This window comes from Branchiostoma belcheri, unplaced genomic scaffold (assembly GCF_001625305.1).
Source record: "Branchiostoma belcheri isolate BF01 breed outbred unplaced genomic scaffold, Haploidv18h27 scaffold124, whole genome shotgun sequence".
Classification (NCBI taxonomy): domain Eukaryota; kingdom Metazoa; phylum Chordata; class Leptocardii; order Amphioxiformes; family Branchiostomatidae; genus Branchiostoma; species Branchiostoma belcheri.
This window is the reverse complement of record NW_017802647.1, coordinates 598,999-623,482: the sequence shown is the minus strand read 5'-3', so window position 1 is coordinate 623,482 and position 24,484 is coordinate 598,999. Positions and strand designations below refer to the sequence as shown.

The 24,484-nt window shown below is 39.9% G+C and overlaps 3 protein-coding genes across 3 annotated transcripts in view; 1 reads left to right on the top strand and 2 right to left on the bottom strand.

Annotated features, from left to right (window-relative positions):
• Positions 1-7,079, bottom strand: part of LOC109463320 (inactive rhomboid protein 1-like) — a 56,277-nt gene extending 49,198 nt beyond the window's left edge. The window contains exon 1 of the mRNA XM_019760081.1: positions 6,959-7,079. The gene's annotated coding sequence lies outside the window, so the exon portion shown is untranslated. The remainder of the gene's footprint in view (positions 1-6,958) is intronic.
• Positions 6,946-10,277, top strand: LOC109463271 (probable DNA-3-methyladenine glycosylase). The gene is given in 6 exon segments (XM_019760012.1): positions 6,946-7,050; positions 7,053-7,096; positions 7,431-7,492; positions 8,403-8,600; positions 9,062-9,224; positions 9,779-10,277. Coding segments are annotated over 6 exon segments (789 nt in total). The 3' UTR covers positions 9,996-10,277.
• Positions 10,278-10,362: 85 nt separating this feature from the next.
• LOC109463301 (ras-related protein Rab-40B-like) overlaps positions 10,363-24,484 on the bottom strand; it is a 21,398-nt gene continuing 7,276 nt past the window's right edge. Inside the window, exons 2-6 of the mRNA XM_019760048.1 lie at positions 20,035-20,095; positions 18,469-18,529; positions 14,028-14,105; positions 13,448-13,670; positions 10,363-13,056 (exon numbers count right to left, since the gene is read on the bottom strand). Coding sequence (XP_019615607.1) covers positions 12,827-13,056; positions 13,448-13,670; positions 14,028-14,105; positions 18,469-18,529; positions 20,035-20,095 — 653 coding nt within the window. The 3' untranslated portion in view covers positions 10,363-12,826. The remainder of the gene's footprint in view (positions 13,057-13,447; positions 13,671-14,027; positions 14,106-18,468; positions 18,530-20,034; positions 20,096-24,484) is intronic.

Here is a 24,484-nt window from a genome sequence, read left to right as displayed (position 1 = left end):
CATTGATGTACTCTGTAGTGTTGCACCTGCGCAAAACCTAGATTTTTCATAATTTTTGTTTGATGTTAGAACAACGTTGCATCAGCATTTTGCCTGTTAGTAGTGCTACCAAAAAATATATTTTCCGACACGTTTGAAAGCTGTAGACAGTACAAATGTGTATGTCATCCTTAAATGTGCAAATACGACTTTCAAAAAAGTTAAACGAGACGTTCTGCCCAAATGCTATGAACGGTTTCACGCGAACACATTACGTTCTGACGACATGCTCATTTAATAGTACAATGGAATCTACAAAGAGTAACTTAGCGGCTACTATCCCATAAGATCATATCTTACACTACCAAAAGGCCAGCCTCATTCAACACTTTTACTTTTACGACACCATTCTACATTCACGTCACAAGTAGTTTAGACTACAAACGTTGATAGATTGCATTACGGTCAACATGCGTCCCTTTCCTGGCCTAGATCACCCAGCCAAAGCAATAACTGCACTGATACAGCAGTAGCGCTAATTACGTAAGTTGTCTTCACGAGCGTGGCAGGTTCTTTATGATTCTGAGTGCATTGTGGCTCGGGTCCTGTTGATGCGATGCCAGCGACTGTACGGCACGTAGTGACTGTTATCAGCCGTGCCAGCAGCGGCTTGGTCCTTCAGGCGATTGACATGCTAACAACTGATCGTCCTCTCTACAAGACTCTGACCTTTATGTAGAAGGAAAGGGAATATCCGTCCTTCTTTTCCGTGGTACTAGTAGGAAGCACTTGACATTTGAGCCAGAAAAATTTTGTGTATTCAACTTCAAAATTCTTATGAATTTTATGAACACAAAAGTTACTAACATGTCAATTCTACGTACTGAGACTTAGACTACATGTAAGATATTATTTACAAAAGTCACCAGCCTTAAAATGTACTGGTAAATTAAACATGTATGTATCTGTTTCTACTTGCACGTATGTACGTATGACTGCCTGGTAGAAGCACAACGTACTGCACCTACGCGAAACCTAATGTATTGTGCATAGCCTTTCGGCAGAACGTCTCCTTTCAGGTCGTATTTGCACATATAAGGTTAACACTCCGTCTGTAGTTTCCAAATGTTATGTCGGGAAAGATATATTCTGCAACAGGCAAAATTCTGATGCAACGTTGACCAAACATCCAACGAAAACCGTGAAAAATCCGTGTTTTGCGCAGGCGCAGTACGTTCTGCCAACGTGATGATTTAAGACACTTTGTTGTGACCTTTGCTAGATATATGTACATGCCCACTTGCACATTATAACCATTGCTACTCCATCAGCATAAACTTAAAGTGCCAAATCCAGCCCCTATAGTACATCTAAACTGAAAGATGTGCCTATATCTTCATAAACCTTTGCCAAATAGTTAGGCCACACCAATTTAAGTTGTTGGTTCTCGGATTTTTCCAGAAAAAATATGAAGCGAAATGGCAAAAAAAACCGGTCTAGGCATCCTCTTATAAGTTATAGCCCCAAATGCTTAGATAGGAGCCGTGAAGTCAACAATAAAGGCTGGGTTAAAATTTAAACAATGAATTTTGAACTTTTAATCAAAACACTGCATTGATAGACGGAAAAAGTGTAACAACTAAGAAGAAAGGGACTTTCCTCAGCCATTGGGGGCAAAATATAAGCATTTTTTAGTTGATTCCAAACCAGAATCTTTTTTGTTTCTTTTCAAATCAGAAAAAAATGAAGAGGTAAATCCGAGAACCAACAAATTAAATTGGTGTGGCCTTATTTGGGCATAAAAAGGCCAGGTTGTAACTCTCCAAAATCCTTCCTCTTCTAGACCTGCCCAAAGCCATTGTGTTCACATTTCCTCTACCATTATATGTACCCCCTGGCACCGGGCCAGCATATCACAACTATGTCTAACATCACACAATTCCCGCCCTAACTGAGACAAAACCATGCCCTTCCCATGACTTTTCCCCTGTGGCCACCTCAGCAATAAAACATTCTGGGTGGAACTGGTCTCTCCCATCTACGTATCCCTGTTACGGTATTGACAAAATATTATTACAATCCCTAAATAACTATTACCGGGTTTCATTATACAATTTACTTGCTTGGAATTGCTTCAATATTACAATACCTCTGCCAATATACCAGCACTATGTAATAATCTTGTTTTGGGTTAAATCCCCAAGGGACAACAGCAGCCAGTTCTAAAACTAGTAAAGTACCTTAACAACCCACTTTTATCAAAACTGAGGTTAAAATCATCACTTCGGAAGTCTTCCTGACATTATTAATTAATATATGGACTTATGTAACCTTGGAGACATGTAAAATCAGTTCAAACATCACAAGAGAGTATTATTGGAGATTGCAAGTTAACTCTTAGGTCTCAGCACAAAATGAAGCTAACACGTTTTTGCAATATACGGCAAGCGAAGGGTTGACATGTAATGAAATCACGACAGGTGAAGTATATTGTAACAGACATGGAGCTGACATGAGCTATTGCGTGTCCTCCCGTACATGTTGGAAAATGTCGTCCCCACTTTAGCCTGTTACCAGAATATTGCACAGAAAATGGATTCTCAGATCTAGAGGCACTCAATTGCAACATTCCCCTAAACCTCAGCCAATCCTGTGGAATAAAAATTCCCATAGCATGCAAGATGACTTTACAAATCATTTTCGTTTGTCTCCCTAGTAGTCCCTACAGAGGTCCACTCATGAAATTCTTTCCAACATCTTACTTTATACAATCCAATGACTTCTGGTCCTCTGGCTATAAGAACTTCAGTATAATAATTATAAGTCCATAACAAATAGCATGGTCCAGCGGAGGACACATCTATTCCAAACCCACCCAAGGGAAATGGTACAAATATTCTCATATAATAAATGATGTCTAGCTACCTTGTATGGTCCTCCTTGCACACAACGATACACACTATAAGTGCAAAGCCAGATCGCAGCTCACCTCTCGGTCCTCAAATTCAATTACCAGTGCTCGTGTCCCGTAGGCGCGCGGCAAAATGAAAAGAACGGCCCGCCTAAATGCAGTTAATGGAGCCGTCCCATCCTTCATTAGAGGACGGCCATGGAAAAGGTCATCGACAAGGACAATGGCAGATTAAACTGCTGGGAATCACGTCGGGCTAAACGCGGCCGGCATCGAAACTCTTTAACTTAATGCATTCGGAGCAGATGAAAAGTGTGAAGGTCCCGTCTTATTTACATACCGGGGTCCAGGTCAGACGGCAGCCTGCCAGCCTAAGCCTCCACGGTCAATGTCAAACATTAGGTACGGAGCCGGGGACATTACAGCGGCGCTGTACTTAGGAAGATAATGCTAGCCGCTCCTGAAATCTATAACTCAACACTGCCATCTGATTGGATATTAGACAACGGTGTATGCTTGACTGACAGGACAAATTCGTACATCGATGCAGGCGTTTCTTCTAAATCTATGTCTGGAAAAGATAAAGAGGAAGGCATTAGAGGAGCAATCCCTTCATCAAGAATTCCTCACCTCTACAGGTGTATAATGTATGTACAGAATAGTCAGTAAGCCCTTATGTTTTCTTCTACGTGTGTGACCGATTTAATGCCTCAACATTTCGGCAAGTTCCTTTCTGTTCACTGAATATCTCGCTGCCATTTGCCACTAGATCAGAAACAGCCCCTTTTGTCTGTAGGAAAGCATACTTTATGCAACAGATTTAAACAGCGGGCATTTCAGCATTGATTTTCCTACAGTGGATCTCCGTTGAATGGGTAATAGCTTCCATAAACCTGAACATATGCCTTACAGATAGATCTGTGGAGAGAATAAGACAATTGCCTGCTTGGTTGCCGTATCGAAAAACTATCTATGCATCCCCACAATTCTCAAGTTATAGAGTTTCTGATGAACAACCGTGTAACCTAATTTTTCCATGGTGTGGCATTTTGTCAAATTTAGTTGACAGAGGCATAAGTTAGACACCTTGACAAATATGTTAATAACTAAATGTATAGATATGGAAAGACTTCTATAATTTTAGCTGCGTTTGAAAAAAAATAGAACTGTTTGTCATGAGCTACACCTATATTGCTTCAGTCCATAAACTCGAGTCATATAGATATTGATAATAAATCTTAAGTTATATGCAAATATTCCTTTCCCCTGATCAAGTATGTTATTGACACATTGCTATGTGATGGTGAAAGACACCTGTTGGTGTATCAGCATAATTATCAGTTATTATCAGTATAATTATCAGTACAATGCAAAGATATGATCTTTATCAAAATAATGGACACTTTATATTGTGAGGATCTTCCAATATCTTAACAAAGACAATATTAATGTACGTTTTTTATCACATTGGTAAGCGGGAAAAGAGATGAGTGTATTGGAAAGCTACTAAAAGAATCCGCTGCATTGTCTGGGCTTAGATATCACTATTGGCCCACCTGTTCCCTTCACCATACTAAACATTTCTGCCCATTGTGATTATAACCAAAGCAGACATATCACTTCTTGCCTACAAAGTCGATAATGGATATATTGACCGCTGGCCGACCTATAAGCGTGTATGAAATATGGCGATGATATGGAATGAAATAATGACCTTGAAGGCTGCTATGATAAATGAGACTATTGAATTTCTATGTAATCCTGCCACACAACACATCTGCTTAATAAAAAGAGGTCAGACGCCTTATCTGGTCCCCTGTTTGCCTTGTTGTTTGTTTATTCCCTCAGGCTATCTTAGTTAGTGACAAGGTCTGATAGGGCCTGATAAGCCCCTGGTACCAGCTAGTTCCAGTACTGGTACTGGTACATTTGTAGTTACTGTACTACTTCTTAAACTGCTAAGTCTCTGCCACATGGCCTTCCTCCAAATTGGTTCCCAAACTCCAGCCGACCAGGTTTGGATTATGTTGGGGAGCAGTCTGGCCAGATTTAGGCCACACCTACCTTGAATGGAAACAAATTTAAGTTAAACTTGAGTCAAATTTGACCCCGAACATGCCTCTAAGTCTAACACTGCTGACTTACTCCCGAATGGTTGGCAAATTTTTGGATGTGTGACGGGGGCTTTAGACAGACGTTCAAAATCATTCATTGTAGATATCAATGTCGTGGGTTTAATTAACTTTAAATATGTGTTGTTTTTTACCCACTTTTTCTTTTCCTGAAGATGTTGAATAGTATATATAGTAATCTAACATTTCAGTTGCTAATTATATACACACTAGTACTGTAGTAGTATCCATTGTCAACGCATCCCTTGTCAACGCATCAAAGCATTTGCCACTACTCCAACAATGAGTTTTCTTTACAAATTACTTGCTCAAAGTTGTTATCTAAAATTTTCAAGCCTGGGTGCCATCCTACAACATGTAGTATGATACACAAAAGAGCCAAGTATGGAAGCCTGACAGAAAACCAAGGCTAGTTATTCTCTACATTTTATAATATTTACTTCCTAAACCTTTAATTTTGGAATGACATCAACCAAGTATGTTTTTGATGCTCCGGGTGTATACCAGGAAAAAGTGCATGTTTATATTAGTGTTTCCTCAAAGATAACATGACCAGGGTTGGGGTACCAAAGAGTCACCATCACAAGATCAGGTTTTGACCTTTGATTTGGTGGGGATTTTTCATGACACATTTATGACTCACTGGGATCTTATCAAAATGTAGCAAGTACTAGCAACCACAACCACAACAACAATATCAGCATGTTTGTATTAATTGTAGCGACAGATCACCATATAGGGGTGTGTATGTGGGGGTGGAGTGGGAGGGTCTGCATGGGGGGATGTTATACTCAATCATCATTTCCTTTTTCCTGTTTAATGTTTTTAGGGGAAAGAGATAATATTGACAGATATGTACAGATAATTTACCAGTTGCTACAGACATGGTATAACTTTTTACAATTTGTTAAAAAGTGACAAACTGATCATACAATCTAACAATTTACATCTTGTTGAAGTTGTACCATAAATGATTCATCAACATTGAATCATACTCTTGTAAGAGATCCCAGGGGTGATATTTCTTCTGAAAAATGAATCTGGAAGATCTGCAACATTTACTCCCTTAAATAAGGGCTATCAATATTATAATGTCCTTGCACCTTCAAATTATTCACGGCCACGGTATCTTACAAATTATCCACAGAGAAGTTCCTCCAGTTGACCTATTGAAATACCTATTATCTGTCTATAAAATCAATCCTGATATATTCTTTTCCTTCAACAATCATTTTCACTATCTGTACAGTCATGTTAGTGTAAGTAACAGGGCTGGTATGTGTAGTACAGGTTACATCACTGGACTGGCACACGGGGCAGGCCCATATGCAAGGCTGGTCGCTTCCTCTTCAGTTCTGGAGCGCGCCATTTGAAACCCACAGGAATGCTATCAAATCAAGCAGATGTTGACGTGGAAGACCGTAACGTGTACTCTGACTACAGTCCTACCTGTGTGGATGGCGGGATGAGAAGCCCGGTAGCCAAAAAACGTAACGATCTTCCACCTCAACATCTGCTCAGAGTTTACCGGAATGCGACACTCGGAAACACGGCATGGGGAGGGGGGTGAGCCCGGCTCATAGATCAGCTGTGCACACCCGACTACTTTTTTTTTCAACGCCACGACAGCCACAAAACACTTATACAACACTCTGACGACGATCGCTTCTACTCTTACACATGTCGCTAGTTGTTTAGGGGAACAGGAAGGCCTGGATTGCGAGTTGGTAGCGCTGTGCCCTCAGGGGAGCATGCCCGAGCTAGCCCGCTCTCGCATCGCGATGTGTAATACCTGGTTTGACACTTCCTCCCTACACCTACTTTCGTCACAACCAACCCTCTCTCTCCGCCGTCTTTCGCTAAGATTTCTGACCTTACGGCGTTCTAAGGCATCTTGATATCCTTACACACACAATGAGGGATATGTCAGACTTACCATTCCGAGTCGGCGGCCAGACTGGAGCGGCGGGGAAGGAAGCAACAAGACGTTATTGTTGTCCGGACAAGCCAGATCTGCCGCTGATCGCAGGGAGTTCGATTCCATAAGGTCAGGGGTCAACTTCAGAAGGCGGAAGTGAGAGGGCGAAGAACGCAAAACGAAATAAAATTTCAAAAACATATAAACACAACATACCCGCGCTATTCATCCTATTTCTATGCTTTTTGCAACTTTGAATATAAACGTAGTAGGTCAGGAATTTGCTTTGACCGTTTGATATCCTGATTGCATTTTTATCGAACTGTTTAGAGGAACATTTCGTGGCCTTCAAAATCATATTATGTTTGACCTTTGACCGGACATAGGGTAGGTGTGCATGCTGTTTGTTGTTGTTGTCGTCTTGTGGCAGGGAAACAAGTGGAAATTCTAGACTGGAATGTTTTGAAGACAAATACTTCTGGCTGAACAGGTGTAATGTGGTGCAGGTTGGTAAGGATCTGCTAGGTGGAGTGCCTGAACATGTCTGGGCAGGTAAAACCATAATTTAAAACACAGTGAGTGTGGACTAGGGTTTAGTTTGGTACAATGTAAGTTGGTAAGATCATGTATCTAAGATCTTGTACACTCTGTCTGTATTCTTGTGTATCGTGCTGATTATTGGTATACAGTTAACACAAGATTGCATTCTGATTCAAGAATCTTATTCAAGCACAAGACTTGGCACATACATATAAAACTGAATTAATCCATACTATAGTATTGCTTGTTGAGGAATGCTGTGGGGGGGGGGGGCACATACAGGTACATGTAGGAATGAAGGAGTCACAGGTGCCCTAGAGGCAAGCAGGACCAAATGTTATACCTGGTAGAGTTCCAACAGGGCTTGTAATTCACTTTCATCTCTTGAGACATTTTTATCTCCACTGATTGCCTGGCTGTAGGTATTAACGTACCAGGTTTTAGCCTGGAGGCATCAACATACCAGGTTTTCAGTCATGCAATGGCAGCTGGTAGTATCATGATATCAAGGAGGTTCCCTTTTTAAAACCTCCTTGGTGATATTACACACACCAGTTCTACATACTGCCTTTTTAATAACTACCAAATGCCTTTTAGGACTATTCCTTTAATGTATAAATGCTGTCATTAACATATTCACATTGCCACCTGTTCCAGACAAACTGCTTGAGGATGGCAGATGTAGCTCCCAAGATGTCACCACTAAAATCCAAGAAACACAAACTATCTGAAGCTTCAGACTGTCCAGTCAAGGCCAAAGTGAAAACAAAAACACCTACTTTGCAAGATGCCACAACAAGTACATGTACTAGTCCATATTTTTCCAATGATACAACAAGTTCATGTAATGCTAGGCTGTTGTCTAGCTTCTATGATCAAAAGTGTTTGGACCTTGCGAAAGCGTTGTTGGGAAAAGTCATAGTCAGGAAACTTGACAATGATTCGGTGGTGTCCGGGATGATCGTGGAAACGGAGGCGTACTGTGGTAGGGATGACAAGGCCTCGCATTCTTTCGGGAACAAGAAAACGGAGAGGAACGCTGCAATGTTCATGAAACCCGGAACGGCGTATGTGTACATCATCTACGGCATGTACCACTGCTTCAACATATCCAGTCAAGGTGTGCAGGGGAAATATGCTGCAGATTAGTCATTCAACCATCAATACAAAACATGAAAATATCTTTTTTAAGCTCCTACTCACTGTGAAATAAATGTGACAGTTTAACATATTTTCTACGTAAACCACTAAAAATTGACATCAAGAAGCATGCACACATGATACTGTAAATTCATTTCCTTTTGCTGTCAAATTTACTTCACAGTGAGTAGGAGCTTAAAAAGGAGATTTTCATGCTTTGTATTCATCTATGAATGCTGAAGTACATTTTTGTACTAGACTAAGTGTAACTAACACCGTAAGGACTGTGAAAACGTATGGCAGGAGGCTGATTTTACTTGACTTACTTACTTAGTTTCTACTTCCTTGTTGGTATCAGTATGTTATCCTTGATTTCTTTGATGCCAGCTTGAATAATACACACACATGTATCTATAATGTACCTGATGTTTTGGGCCACAGGGGAAGGGGCAGCTGTCCTGATCCGTGCTGTCCAGCCGCTGACTGGTGTAGACAGGATGAAGGTACAGCGAGGACAGCGGAGAGGAGACAAGGGGGCAGACCTGAAGACAGAACAGCTGGGCAACGGTCCTTCCAAACTGTGTCAAGCTCTGCACATAGACAAGTATGGCTTTCCTGTATACTTTCCATGATAATTATCTTTGTGTATGACGATGGCCATTTAGCCTTTTATCTGCAGTTATTTTGATACAGTTGAGTCACAGGGAGTGAAGGGGGAATGATGTAACTGCAGACTGATAGGAAGGTCAAATTAGAGGTCAAAATGGTTACAAACATTGGGCACAAAAATGAATAAAATTTCACAGCAACTGTAAATACTTAATGGTGTAAAATCTTTGATTTCTTGTTGTGAACATTTCTCACATATACTCCATATTGTTTTATGCACTGCATAAAACAATATGGAGTATATGTGAGAATGCTTCCCGCAAGCTTCTCATCCAAGATGCTTCCTTTCTCATTCACTCACTCATTTCATTCATCTGCTCTGCTCCTGTCACCATATACTAGTAGTACATGTATGTGAATGTGTTTGAATAAGAATCATAACAGAGCAGACCATGTCCGAAGGTAAACATTATGCATTTGCTTTGCAAATGTTATTTCTCTAGTCTACATTTAGATTAAGTTGTCCATTTTTTACTTGCTTTATTCTAGGGACACAGTGAACCAGGAGGACCTGACCACATGTCCCTTTATATGGCTGGAACCAGGGGAGGATGTGAAAGACTCTGACATCATACACTCCACAAGGATAGGGATAGATTCATCTGGGGAGGAGTGGGCAAAAAAACCCTGGAGATTTTATGTCAAGGGGAACAGGAGTGTCAGTATACGGGACAAAAAAGCAGAGAAGGAAACAGAAAAACTGTAATGCTTGTACATGTATTGCTTACAAAAGTGTAGAAACACACCTGACAAAAACAATTACCTCCCTTTCAAACTTCCTTTCATGGCGATTTATAATGAAATGTATTCTTGCAGTACCAAAGAAAAATGCTAGATGGTGCACTTACACAATGTATCACCAAACTATAAGTACATGTACCATTCAATGGTCTAGGTTATTTTCCTTGACTACTTTGACAAAATGTCCTATTCAAGAGCTACTGAAGATTTCCAACTCAGTATTTTAGAGTTACAATCTTTATTTCTTGCTACAAATACACCACAACTACAAGTAATTCTATATCAAGCCTGCTCCATGTACATGTACTTTTACCACAAGAAAAAAAGGCAAAGAGCTTGCAATAGCGTCTTTATTTCACTGCTCAAGTCTTAGCCAACATTCACAAGTATAATGCACTTTTATACACCAAAATAGAAACTTGTTACATAACTTGCATTCACGTGACTGGTACCCTACACTGGCACCCTGACAAAGAATACTCCATCCTTCCATGGAAGTTTACATTGACATTCAGTAAGAAAACATGCTAATTACATGTCATGTTTACATATAGATATACAAGTGTCTCCTACCTAAATCTTACCTAAAAGTGTATACAAATATACATAATATTATTGTACCATATTTACAAAAAAGGGGTCGTTGGAAATGGCATACACAATCATAGCAAATTATACGTTTGACTTGATTCGGATACAAAATTTATATGTTTTGACTTGAAATTACAAAAAATGTCTTCTCAGGACCTTTTTTAAGTAGAAAATTGAACAAGAGGGGCAAGACAAAGTACAAATGTATATGCGATTGTTTAGACTAGAAAGTATAGGTTAGAATTCTTTGTCCTGCTGTTAAAATGAACCTGTTGTAGAGAAGTTTTAACTGTGATGCAGTAACTTTTACACATCAGTCAAATATCACAATGAAGGTAATAATTGATAGCTTATTTTTTGGCTATGTAGACATTCATTCACCCAAAGATAGCTGAAAAAGCCAGTTAACATATGCCAACAACAAGCATTGAACGACAATCTTAAAATTTTTGACAGTAATCAAAACTATTCTGCTTAGCTTGCTACTTGAATGTGGTAGAGAATGATGAGTTTTTACTGTAGTAGCCAGTTGTTTGTATAGTTATAAAACATTGTAGCCAGGCTTCCAGCAAAGGGCCATTCTGTAGAATTATGTACATCATGATGTCTGAAAATGACCACAATACATGGACACAAGTTGTTTGCTGTAAAAACAATTATACACTCCGTGAGATGTCTGCTGATATGTGGAGAAAAACATTAGAATTCCAAAACATGTCACATACAACAATCATTTAAGTATTTAAGCAAACGAAGTACCAAGTAGATTCAAGAAAGGCAAGTTCTAAAAGCCAACATCTTCAAAGAATAGCTTCACAAGAGACTATGAATTGTGCTTAAACCAACTTTTCTGCAACTATAAAACTGGCAACAGTTAAAGCTACACTGGCCTGGCTACTGCATGTTACAGTACACTGGAAGTACAAACTGGAATTAGGAATCAACACTCCACTGTAGTTGTCTGAAATACAAAAACAGCTGCCAAGATTTACCTTATTTATTATCAGTTAAATGTACTAATGGCTTCCTACATGACACTGTTCACTCAGTATTACTCTGAAGAAGAGCCATTTTGTTTGCATGATATTCTGTACATTTCTGTCATTGAAGTAGATGTTTAGGGTATCTAGAGCTGATTTACAAGAGCCATGCCTTCTTAAGTCAGTCTTGTATGTTTAAAGGGTTCGTCTTGCAGCAACTTTTTCCCTTTACGTTTCTTTTCTTCCTCAGTATACACTGCATGCTTTTATGTGACTTGTGGTGCCTTTACCACACATCTGTACAAAATGGAACACAAGTTTATTTTACATGGAAATTCAAATCTTCCCCATGATTCTTTATGCTTCTGCTTTTGGTATGTAACAATGGAACCAGGTTACGTACTAGGTCTTTTGTACAAGGATATAACTTTACATGTAGTGTTGTTGGATGCACTGTGCATTGAAACTGCATCATTTTTTTTGTGTGTGTGTTACATATACTAGAAACAAAGTCCAGACACAAAGAAGGTCAGCTGGGAGGATGAGTACATTTTTACGTGCCGGCATACTGGAATTATTTACCGCAAACAGCCCTTAAAATATACCGTTGACTACAAAGTACAAGCATTTGAGAAAAGCCTCAAGATGCTGATACAAAAAAAAGTAACGGGATAAATTCTCTGGAGGGTTTCATCTTGAATGATGAAGTCTACATTAATGAAACTTAGTGGATGGTATCAGAAATATCTGGCTATTCAAAGAATTCATCCAGTTTCTTGAATCATCTTGTATGTGATGTTCCACCTGAATGTCTAACCTTCATCGCTTTGAGTTGAACATATTAAGTAAATGACCACTGCTGTTGTAACTGCTAGGAGGGAAGTGTTGGACAATGTAATTGTGGTAGTGAGTTTTTTCATCAAAACTTTGACAGCTGCCTGGTCAGTCTTGCAAAGTACAATAAAGCTATACATCCAAGTACTCACTCCAATGTTTCCTGCTCCCAGCTTTAACTCTTCTTACTTTAAACCTCTGTGTTCTTCTAACCTTTATGTTTTACCTAGTCCTTCATATGCAATGTCAGGAGGAATTTGTGTCATGTTTCAGTTGCTCGGTGCTTCCTCAAAAAAAAAAAGCAAAAGCAGGCATCATTCATAGATACTCTATACAGAAGACAAATAAAACAACAGTCATCTATATACAATATGCTACACTGTCCATCCTGCTAGGAAATGCAGCAGCTTTTCCTAACGCTGGCATGTGAGGGGGAGTCAGGGCGGATGATTTTCGTCCTCTTGCTGGGGTAGGGGGAGGGCATGGGGTGGGCACACATACTGGTGTTGGAGAATGATCGAAGTCTGGAACGTAGAGATGTGGGCAGGGGAAGCTTCTCGATGTGGTGCGGGTGTGTGTACTGGACAATAACTCTGGAGCACAGGTCCTGGAGACTCAACACTGTGGACAGCAGAAAAGGGATATTATAAGACTGAAAGCTGCACTTACTAAAATATAACATTTTGTACCTAAAAAAATTATCAAAATACACCATGATTGTCCAGTTGCACATAATTTTTCTCAGAAATCAAAGCTTCAATTGATGGGAAAATGGACTAAAACTTTCTTAATGTTGATCAATTCTAAATGCTGATAGGCCCGATACATATAGTTCTAGAGGCTAGATTTTCAACAAACATTACTGTCTACATTTGGTGTTTTGATACTTCATACAATAACACTTAACCCTCTTCCTGTTAAAGTAGTCATTTGGCCACGGTGATTTGGCACCAAATCTGTATTGGTTATGGAGTTAGGCAGCAGGGAGATGGTTAATTCCAATGCCACGTACCTTTGTTACACTTGAGAAATCTGTCGATGCCGTGTCTCTTCAGGGCTATTCTGGACAGTTCTAGGAAGGACTCTGTGATGTTGAAGTCGCAGAGCGGGCTGACTTCAAAGAACGCCATGTCGTTCTTCATGGCGTACTGCTCGGCGGCCGGGATGCTCACCTGACGCTTGAACGCAAGATGGAGCCGGTTGCCCACGAGGATCTTGGGTACTCCTGGTGCATGCTGGGATAGAAACAAAGGCAGTGGCTCAATCAGAAATCTTGCTGCAGTAGTCAAGATAACCAAACTGCAATGTGTTAGAAAATTGTAATAAACAAAGTGTCTTGACATTGTAAGAGCTGAAAACATCCTGAGACTGCACTTCACGTAAAAAATGCTAGGTGGTCTAATACTACCAGTTAATAGACTGTATAGACTTTACCAATAAAGAAGGGACCAGGTTCTTGGCTACTGGTACATTCTTTAGGATCTGGATAACCATGTCAACAGGTGCTTCATCTGTTTTATGCAAAGTTAACACTTTGTACCCATCCATTACCATTAGCCAGATGTTGACAACAGACAGAGTAGCACACTTACCTCCTCTACTTCCTTCAACCATCTGTCAATGCCGTCAAATGACCATTTATTGGTGATGTCATACACCACCAGGATACCCTGGAACACAAGAAAAGGCATTGCATCGTGATTATTGGCTTGAAATTACCACATAAACATTGGCATTCTTGTGACTTTTCAAAGACTACAAAATACAGTAGAATTCAATGGAAGTAAAGCACTTGGTAATGTACGGCAATCACTGGTAATCTTTATGGTAATGGTAATGCATGTTGTGTGATTGTACGATGTTGGATTTGCTACAGGCAAAACAATGTATCATATCTGAAACATGAAATTTTAACACATTTGATACTTCATTTTCTTTGTCTATTATTTTTCCTTGTGGTATTTTTGCTGCAACTCAAAGCAAAACCCAACTCAGCTTGAACTGAAAGCTGCTTTATTTTAACCCCCACATAAAACTTCAATATACAATAAAAAAAGGTTACTGGCAGTTAAGTAGACTGAATAAAGCTCTACATCTTTATGGACAGGATTATTTTTACTGTACCTGCCAGCTGAAATAAATCAAGGAGTTTGCCTTCTCAGGCCTAATGCATTTTATAGTGCTTATATCCCAGTTCCCGGGTTGCTATGTAAATACGAGTGTACGCATAACACTGTGTTTACATTTATCTTTTGATCCACTTGCAATTCTGTGTAACACATTTGCTTGGCAGGCACATGGCTAACGCTCAAGTTACAATCATTTTGTACATCTGTATCCTGTATATGTTACTCAAACATTAGTGTTGTTTTACATTATCTTACAAGGAGACCCTTAGAACATTGGTGTGCTCCATGTATCAGGGGCCAATGCGATTTCAGAGCAGCAAAACTGGAAATATTTTGAATCTGGCAATCTTTATGATGTTGACACATACTACTTCCCATTAGCACATTTCAATCAGTATTTCATACTTAAGCGTATTTAAAACTGCAGAAACAAGCCCCAAGATGAGTCCTTTCTTATGGGTGGTACCCTAAAAATCAGCCTGGCTCCCTTCCAGTAACCATTTTCTGTCAGAATTTTGGGTCTTTTTGCTCCATGAGGGTCAATATACATTGGGATAGTGTGGTTTCAACTCAGTATGTAGATAAGTGACTAGAATATTGACGTTGAAAAATCAGGTTTCCAAGCCCTAAAACTGCATTATATGCCTTTAAGAACCCCTGAAATCCACCTCACACTTGAGGCTATCTGTCCTAGCTGCTCAAGAAAATCAATCCTCTCCAATGTTGTGCACCATTGCTCTCAAATATCATTGCCTGCAGGCGATCTTTACATGTAATAGCATGAAGTTCACGGACAAATTGCTTGCTTCTGCCAAGTGATATCAATTACACTTGACTCGCCTTGAGTGGATTTTTCCACCCTCCTTTGAAATTGCCAGCTGCCCTTGCCACTCTTCAGTCTACATGTATGTTTCAATCTCCTAAAAACACATGACATTGTGAACATTGCTGCTGATGCCTTTGGGCAGAAGGGCTCCTGACTGAATCTGCTCAAACATTGGAAGCATTCCTATTCATGTTGTGCATGGTGGGGAAAATTTGGAGATGCTTCACAGATCCACCAGATTGAATTTTGCTAGTAGTCATGTCAATGACTTTCTTCATGATGAGATCTCAAAGGACAACACACCCAAGGACATAATGTAACATTGTTGAGTCAAAAGCTTAGCTGATAGACTACAGGAAGCTACGAGGTTTGTCCCAGCTTCAAAGGTTAGCCAGAAAACATAAAATTTCTCTAGGGGAAAACCATTTCTGTTCTCCTACTGGCCAATTAATTTTCAGAAAGGTTCCCCTTACTTACTGACTATATATGCTCTTTAGACTGGGATTGTCTATCAAGCTAAAACAGTTTGGGTTTTTACATGTAGTTTAACTGATTGAAGTTGATGGGTGGTGATATGTTTTTGAACAGATTTTGTCGTTGATCAACTCTTGGACGTGTTCCAAATTGTGCTGTCGTGAGGGTGCATGTATTACTGGGGATGTTCAATGGCCATCATGGATTGACAATCACTGGGGATGCAATGGGAGGTCCATAATAGAGGTCAGGAGATGTCATCTGGCAGCACTCAGGAAGGGTGACTTTTCTATATACATTTTACAGTCTTAATCAATCCAGCAAAATCCAGTAATTTGTTAGGATGATTTGGCTGAGTATATAACAATATGAAACAAGATGTCAAAATATCCAATATCCGTGTCGGAAATTCATTGTTGACAGTAAAAACTAGCTCAAATAGTGCACTGTGAACCAAGTAACAGTGCACTGTGAACCATGTAACACCTTTAGTGCACCATGCACCAAGTAACATCTAGTGTCAGTGCACAGCAAACCAGTCAGAATTGCCCTGACGAAGATGATGTCGGCTCATGAAAAATAAATGGTTGTGATCCAAGAACTTTGCTACTCATTCGTTTACCAACCTGATGAAATTATTTACGGATCCAATATCCTAGTTTCTAGCCTTATCATTTTATGCAGCTAGAGCGATTCCACTTGACCATGAAAAAACTTCTTGCTACACTGCAGCTGGAAGTTAAGTGACTTGTGAGAATTATTCTGCTTCTATTCTTTGCGTGCCACAGCGGTAACTCATAAGTACAAGGCCATTACCCACAGAATCCACCCTGTAAGCAGTTTCCCCACAATGGAGCCGGCGGGAGTCTCTGATCCCACAACCATCAATCCTACACTTCCCCTGCTCGTAAAGCAGTCAGACTGTCTGTCATACTGCCCAGCCTTTAGATCCATACTTACAGGTGGCACTGGGCACTGTCGCAGCCATAAAACATGTGGCAACAGCACTGTATAACGGGCAGACTGCACCAGCATACTGGGTTTGCTACTTTCTTTTCAGGAATAATAGCAGTGCTTGAAATTTACTTCACAATGGTGCACATTGAATTAACCTTCAGCTGACAAATTTTACCTACACCAGTTACAATTTAGGAAGTATGGATCGCACTAACACTACTAACAGTTGTTCAAAGAACATTATTTCTTTTACACTTCATTCAAATGTAAGTGGTAACTGCCAATGCACAAATGAAAATTTACATCTACTTGTATAACCCAGTACATGGACCAGTACAGGTTAGGTGAAGGTAGACATCAGAAGTACCTGCACAGCTCCAATTTTGCGCCCTAAATAGATACATGTACATTTAGCAACATCTTACAGTGCAATTGGAACAATGGCTACATACAATCATTTATTTGAAATCAGATTTATCTTGTCTGTATAGTTCTAGTATCAAAGTCAGTACAAGGTTGTTCCTGTCCCTGGTGCTGAACTAATGCTGTTATTTCATATTCTGGACAAGTCATCTGCATGGTGGAAAAACAGGTACTTCTCATGCCCAAACAGTTTGTGACAAACCTAAACTTAACCACAATGCAACCTTTTGATGCCTAGGTTTTGGGCTGGCATCTAGATCAAGCAATTTTCTTTTAGAAAATGCACCATGGACTTATACTTGTGGTCCCTCTGAGGAGGCAAATATTGAAAAATATGCTGTCTTCACCAAGGTTTTGCAAGTTGTGTCTACTCGGTAATTATCATAACACTTTTGAGACTTATGGTTATGGTGACTCTGGGTGACTTCTAATGTCGCTAAGCCTATATCCCCGCTGCCAGGCCTGGGCTGTTTGTATGTTATCTGTCCTTGTACAGCTGCTATCCACGGTCAGTACTCCCAGCTTAGGCCTGCCAACACTCACGCACACAGACTACAAATGAGCCATCTGCCTGTCCTGCTGTGTAACACACCGGGAAAACAACTGCGCAGGACTCAATAGCAAGTCACGAAGGTCACCGAGACGCTGTCCAATTAAGCTGTCAGAGACGTTTCATCCGGGCAGCGGCGAATCTCGGTAACGCAGCCCTAAACCCTCCCGGCAGTTTCCTTCTTCCATTTGCTTAACCTTGACAACAAGGCAATTACAGAGCAACACCGCTCAAGTGTCATTCTACCTGTACGTGTAGGTTTTACGATGGCCATTATGAACACACGGGTGAACAGGTGGCTTAATGGAGGGTGTACTTCAGTGCGATGCGGCCCCCCAGAGTCATTACAATGTGGAATGGTACATGGGGGAGGGAAGGCGTGCCTCTGCAAGGATGGTAGTAATCCACATATACTGGTACCATGACAGTAATGAGGGGGTACAGATGTTATTGCAAATAAAGCTATCAAAAATGGTTGATGGTAGTATAAAACCTAACTGTGTTACCAACAGTTTGAGTATTGCTACTTCAAACACCAGCACAATAACTGGGTAAAAAAGATCTTATCTACTAAACTATTCATTATTCTGATCTCTAAGGAATAGACCATTTGGATAACATCCTCCTTTCATGCCTTTCTGTTCTTATCCTAAACATAACTATTTCCCTCTCACCTGTGCTCCTCTTGAGTAGGATCTGAAGATGGTGCAAAATCTGCCCTGGCCTGACGCATCCCTGAAACAACAAGTGTTTATTGTAAACAATTGTTTTTTTTTTCTCTCTGAACTAAAAATGTGATTTTCAATCAGCAAGATGTTGTACAGGCTAACTAAGTTCCCTACAAGTGATCTATATTTCTGTGTATTTCGTTTCTTAGAATATCCAAATAAATTCTTTGAATATTGAAACAAATGAATGTCTTTGTTTCCAAGTCTGTATATGCTATTACAGATTACATACAATTGCATACAGTACCCTGAAACTAACACACCTATAAGTATTGACAGTACTGTATCAAATGACAACATCAACTAAAGGAAGAATGTTTCTACACTTGCAGCTAAAGTAAACCTTAGGGAAGATTTATGTCTGTGAAATTGCAGTAAGCACAGCATGTATGCAAACAGATACACCTATCAACAAAAGGTAGATATACTCCATGGAGGATATAATCACAAACCCTGCCTCCATGGACAATGTTGTTACATACAAATGGACACACATGTTAACAAAAGGTAGATATACTCCGCAGAGAATATAATCATGAACCCTGCCTCTCTGGAGAATGTTATTTCATGGCATGACTTCCCGGCATGGCTCATTGTCCATGACCAGGATTAATTTGATTGATTTCCTCTTTAATGAGTGGTTATAGCACAGGCAGGCAAGGCCAAGGTGACCTTGACTTGTCCTTGGAGTGCCCCTGTGGGTTTGAAATACCAGTAGGCAGCAATACAGACTTGTACATTATACCTGATAATGTATCCATGTAAATACATATATATAGAAATATATACACTAGTGTTACAGTATGAACCTCAATTATGTAAACTACTAAAGTATACCTCTGATCAATTATCAAAGCCAATTTTTTTAAGTCAACGTAAATTTGATTACCTCTTAAATTTGCTTAAATTAACCTTGAGCCTGTTGAGGATGTCGTTTGGCACCAAATTTTTATTAGTAGTAGGGTTAGGTAACAGGGAGAGGGTTAAACATCACAGAAGATGAGTGTATCGGTCTTTCATGATTCAGAAGAGGCTCAAAATTGGATGGACCATTTTCTAGATTTATTCCACAACGAACGGCCGATAAGGAACTGTATATAGGAAATAGCCATGGATCCTACACTGCAGTACACATAAATTAGGGACGTTAAAATCGACTGGAAGCTACTATTGCAGGGCAGCAATTCAGGGGCACTTTTTGCGGATGTATTATTGATGATGTAAAGTGAGGGTATAATGGCAGCTATGGCAGGATGGCACATTGTTATTTTGTTGTTTCGTGATTTTGATTGCATCTTACTTGTTTCTATAATGAGGGCTTTTGAAATCAATACAGATATGTATATTTTTTTTTTCTCCTGGGCCAATTTTCACTCATGGATTCACATTTCAAACATTGAAGCTTCACTGAGTTCTTGCTTACAACAAGATTCTAGTAACCTACATGTACATCTAATTTTCATACAGTACTTGGTGCACATTTCTTATTAACACGAAAGATTTCTTTCTTACCAGAGCTGCAACTTGACTCTCTTCCCATCGAGAAGGATGGTTGTAGTTTTGTAGTCAATCCCTGCAAAGCAAAAAGTTGCATTTTAGTATAGAAAACACTAAAGCTTACAACCGTCAGTTGGGTAGTTTATCCGTTTATATAGAATTGCATACATAACTCAAGCAAAATGATTCCTCTGTGCACATTCTCCAAGATAGTAAAAGTTATAATCATTTTCTCAATGCAACAATCAAGTAAAAGAAAACGGGAGGTTATAAAGAATTGGCAATACCACCTTCCCACCTCAACCTCATTTATTTTACAAACCTAAAATGCTTGAGATTGTATGAGAAATCTTAACCCTAATCAAAAGCAACTTAAAATGCTTACTTAATTCATTTGTAAAATGTGCCTCCAATGAGAAATGTTATAATTGTGCACCAAATCCATTAAACCTATTGGGCTACAAAAACAATCCATTTACTGTGACAACAGGAGATAATCTCATTAGGCATGGTTCTACTTTAGCCCTGCTGTTCCCTAAACTTACTCCCTCCTAGCCTCCTGTGCAGGCTTTTCTAGCAGCCTGCGGTCATTTCAAAACGTGTAGTGGTTTCTTTTCAGGGGATATTGGCCGATACAGCTATGCCCTGATACAGCCCTCCCTCAAGGTTCAATTAGCTTTCCCAAAAGAAGCAGTCACACTCATAGAAAACAAAATGTGCGCCCCTAGAAAAGCCTGCAAAGGAGGCTAACTCCTTACCCTAGCAACAGGGGCAGGGGAGGTCATGTGTGGCTCTGTAACATACGAAAGACCAAAGGTACAATTTCAACAAGGCTTCATCGGGTCAGTTTTCACCGTTCAAAACCCATTTTCACCCTTCAAAACCCAATTTTCACCCTTCAAAACTCAAATTTTCATCGTTCAAAACTCAAATTTTCATCGTTCAAAACTTAATTTTTCACCCTTCAAAACTTAGTTTTCACCGTTCAAAACCCAATTTTCACCCTTCAAAACTTAATTTTTCATCGTTCAAAATTAATTTTCACCCTTCAAAACCCAATTTTCATCGTTCAAAACTTTTTTTCACTCTTCAAAACTCAAATTTTCATCGTTCAAAACTCAAATTTTCACCCTTCAAAACTCAAATTTTCACCCTTCAAAACCCAATTTTCATCGTTCAAAACTCAAATTTTCACCCTTCAAAACTCAAATTTTCATCGTTCAAAACTTTTTTTCACCCTTCAAACTCAAATTTTCATCGTTCATCGACTCGTCCCCAGGATACTATGGTTGGCTCTTCCCAGTATGCTTTGCGCGGAGCACGGTCTCTTTCCCAGGGCAGTCAAATACAAACACGAATACGCTGTTATTCGCTGCAGTCCCGCCGTGCCCAGAACGTAATTTATATTATACCGGACGCTGTGGAAGGAAAACATTTCCAACACGGTTCCAACCGCACCAAGGCACGATTTTCAACCGGCTGTTTTTGTAAGTTAGAATGGGGAGGGGGGCCGGGGGCGTTTCTAAGTACTTAGACTACGTTTCTAAGTACTTAGACTAAGTTAGAGTAGTTTTTTCGTGTTTATAAATTATGTTGTGGACAGAGTCCGACGGACTGTTGTTGGTTTGTTGTAACCCCAAAACTTACTGCTCCATTGGTTTTGGAACTACTTGTATTTGTTTTGAGTGGCGGACAGACGTATATTTTCCGACATAAATTCCCAACTATTTTCCACTGACACAGTTTCTCCAAATTGTTACATAACTGTTTGGCCCTGGGGAACTTTCGGTGGAGAGGCAGCCCCATTCACAGTTTGACCACAACAATTCAGACGAAAAAACCTAACCGTTACTAAACTTAGAGTAAAAGTAGAAACACTCCCCTCCACATTCTAATTATGCGCAAGGCAAAACATGTCATATCATATTCATAACAATGCAACAGACAGCATATAGGATGATACATTTGGGGAAGGTAGGATACCGGTAGTTCACAACAATTTGAGAAGTGAGAAAGAGCAGGGTGGAAATGAATAAGAAAAGCCAAGGAAAGGTGAGACAATCTGTGCACATTAATGAATGAATTACAATGAGCTCTATGCATAAGCAACAAAATGTGGGCTACGAAAAGTGTAAAAAGTTTGGGTCAGCAGAAGCTGCAACTTTAGAATGCAATGGGTAAGATTAGCTAGTGATCGCGCCAAACAGTTATGTAACAATTTGGAGAAACTGTGTCAGTGGAAAATAGTTGGGAATTTATGTCGGAAAATATACGTCTGTCCGCCACTCCAAAACCAATGGAGCAGTACGTTTTGGGGTTACAAGAAACCAACAACAGTCCGTCGGACTCTGTCCACAACATAATTTATAAACACGAAAAAACTACTCTAACTTAGTCTAAGTACTTAGAAACGTAGTCTAAGTACTTAGAAACGCCCCCGGCCTCCCTCCCCATTCTAACTTACAAAAACAGCCGGTTGAAAATCGTGCCTTGGTGCGGTTGGAACCGTGTTGGAAATGTTTTCCTTCCACAGCGTCCGGTATAATATAAAATTACGTTCTGGGCACGGCGGGACTGCAGCGAATAACAGCGTATTCGTGTTTGTATTTGACTGCCCTGGAAAAGAGACCGTGCTCCGCGCAAAGCATACTGGGAAGAGCCAACCATAGTATCCTGGGGACGAGTCGATGAACGATGAAAATTTGAGTTTTGAAGGGTGAAAAAAAGTTTTGAACGATGAAAATTTGAGTTTTGAAGGGTGAAAATTTGAGTTTTGAACGATGAAAATTGGGTTTTGAAGGGTGAAAATTTGAGTTTTGAAGGGTGAAAATTTGAGTTTTGAAGGGTGAAAATTTGAGTTTTGAAGGGTGAAAAAAAGTTTTGAACGATGAAAACTGGGTTTTGAAGGGTGAAAAATTGAGTTTTGAAGGGTTAAAAAATTAAATTTTGAACGATGAAAAATTAAGTTTTGAAGGGTGAAAATTGGGTTTTGAACGGTGAAAACTAGTTTTGAAGGGTGAAAAATTAAATTTTGAACGATGAAAAATTGGGTTTTGAAGGGTGGAAAAATTGAGTTTTGAAGGGTGAAAAATTAAATTTTGAACGATGAAAAATTAAGTTTTGAAGGGTGAAAATTGGGTTTTGAACGGTGAAAACTAGTTTTGAAGGGTGAAAAATTAAATTTTGAACGATGAAAATTTGAGTTTTGAAGGGTGAAAATTGGGTTTTGAAGGGTGAAAATTTGAGTTTTGAAGGGTGAAAAATTAAGTTTTGAACGATGAAAAATTGAGTTTTGAAGGGTGAAAATTGGGTTTTGAAGGGTAAAAATTTGAGTTTTGAAGGGTGAAAATTGGGTTTTGAAGGGTGAAAATGGGTTTTGAACGGTGAAAACTCACCCGATGAAGCCTTGTTGAAGTTGTACCTTTGGTCTTTCGTAGTAACAAGACTAACAACCCACACCCTGGCTCACTCACTCACCAAACAGTCAAGAACAACAAAGACTAGTGCTTCCCTAGAGCTCAGTCTGTCAATAATTTACACCAACAACACTTCAAGACTTGGAGGGAGCTGTTTTATTGCAAGGACTAGGAGGGAAAAAAGATTGTCTCAATACAATCCATTCCTTTCTCTCAATCCTGTTCACCCCAAAATACAAGTAAGAAACATACAAACATTATTTCTTGAGAAGTATGAAAATAGAAAAAAGTAATAACCAAAACCAATGCCTCTCCCATTTGGGGATCTTAATTCCTATACATGTGCAGTAGAAATGTCTGAAATTCCGACAAATTAATTTTTTCATGGTTCCACCTGGAATCAATGAATTCTCTCTGGGAGTTCTAAGAGTTTGGGAAGGGGCCAAGAGATAAAAGTTGTTCAGTGTGGCGCAGGCTGTGATCATGGTTCTGATGCATGTCCCAGGTTCTGACAGCTGTATACCAGGCAGCATACTTGGAATATATCTTTTTATCACAGAGAGACTGAAGTTTTCTCCAAAGGCTTAACTATGGACCACACAAGAACAATCCATAAGCACATGTCATGTATCCACGTACATGGGGGCCTGCATGCTCTTTCCGAAGAGCATAAACAGCCGCGTTAAATATAGAATACAACACGGGGTATTCCGTATCGCCCGAGGTATCGGCCCGACCGCGGGTCGGATCGCCCGACGGCCGCAGGCCGGAGGGCGATCCGACTCGCGGGAGGGCCGGGACCGAGGGCGATGCGGAATACACCGTGTTGGATTTTATTTATATCATACCCACCCAAGAAAACGCGCCTTTCAATGCAAGATGAGCCAAAAGTTGGTGCCACTGAACCCTAAACTGCAACAACATCAATTCCAACGTCCGGATTCTGTATTCGAATTTTCGAAAGGGGCACAAGCGGGTAGGGCGAAACGCGTTCGAATCGTTTTATGGAAGCCATGGAAGCGTTCGATAACGGGTTCCGGACCGGGTAC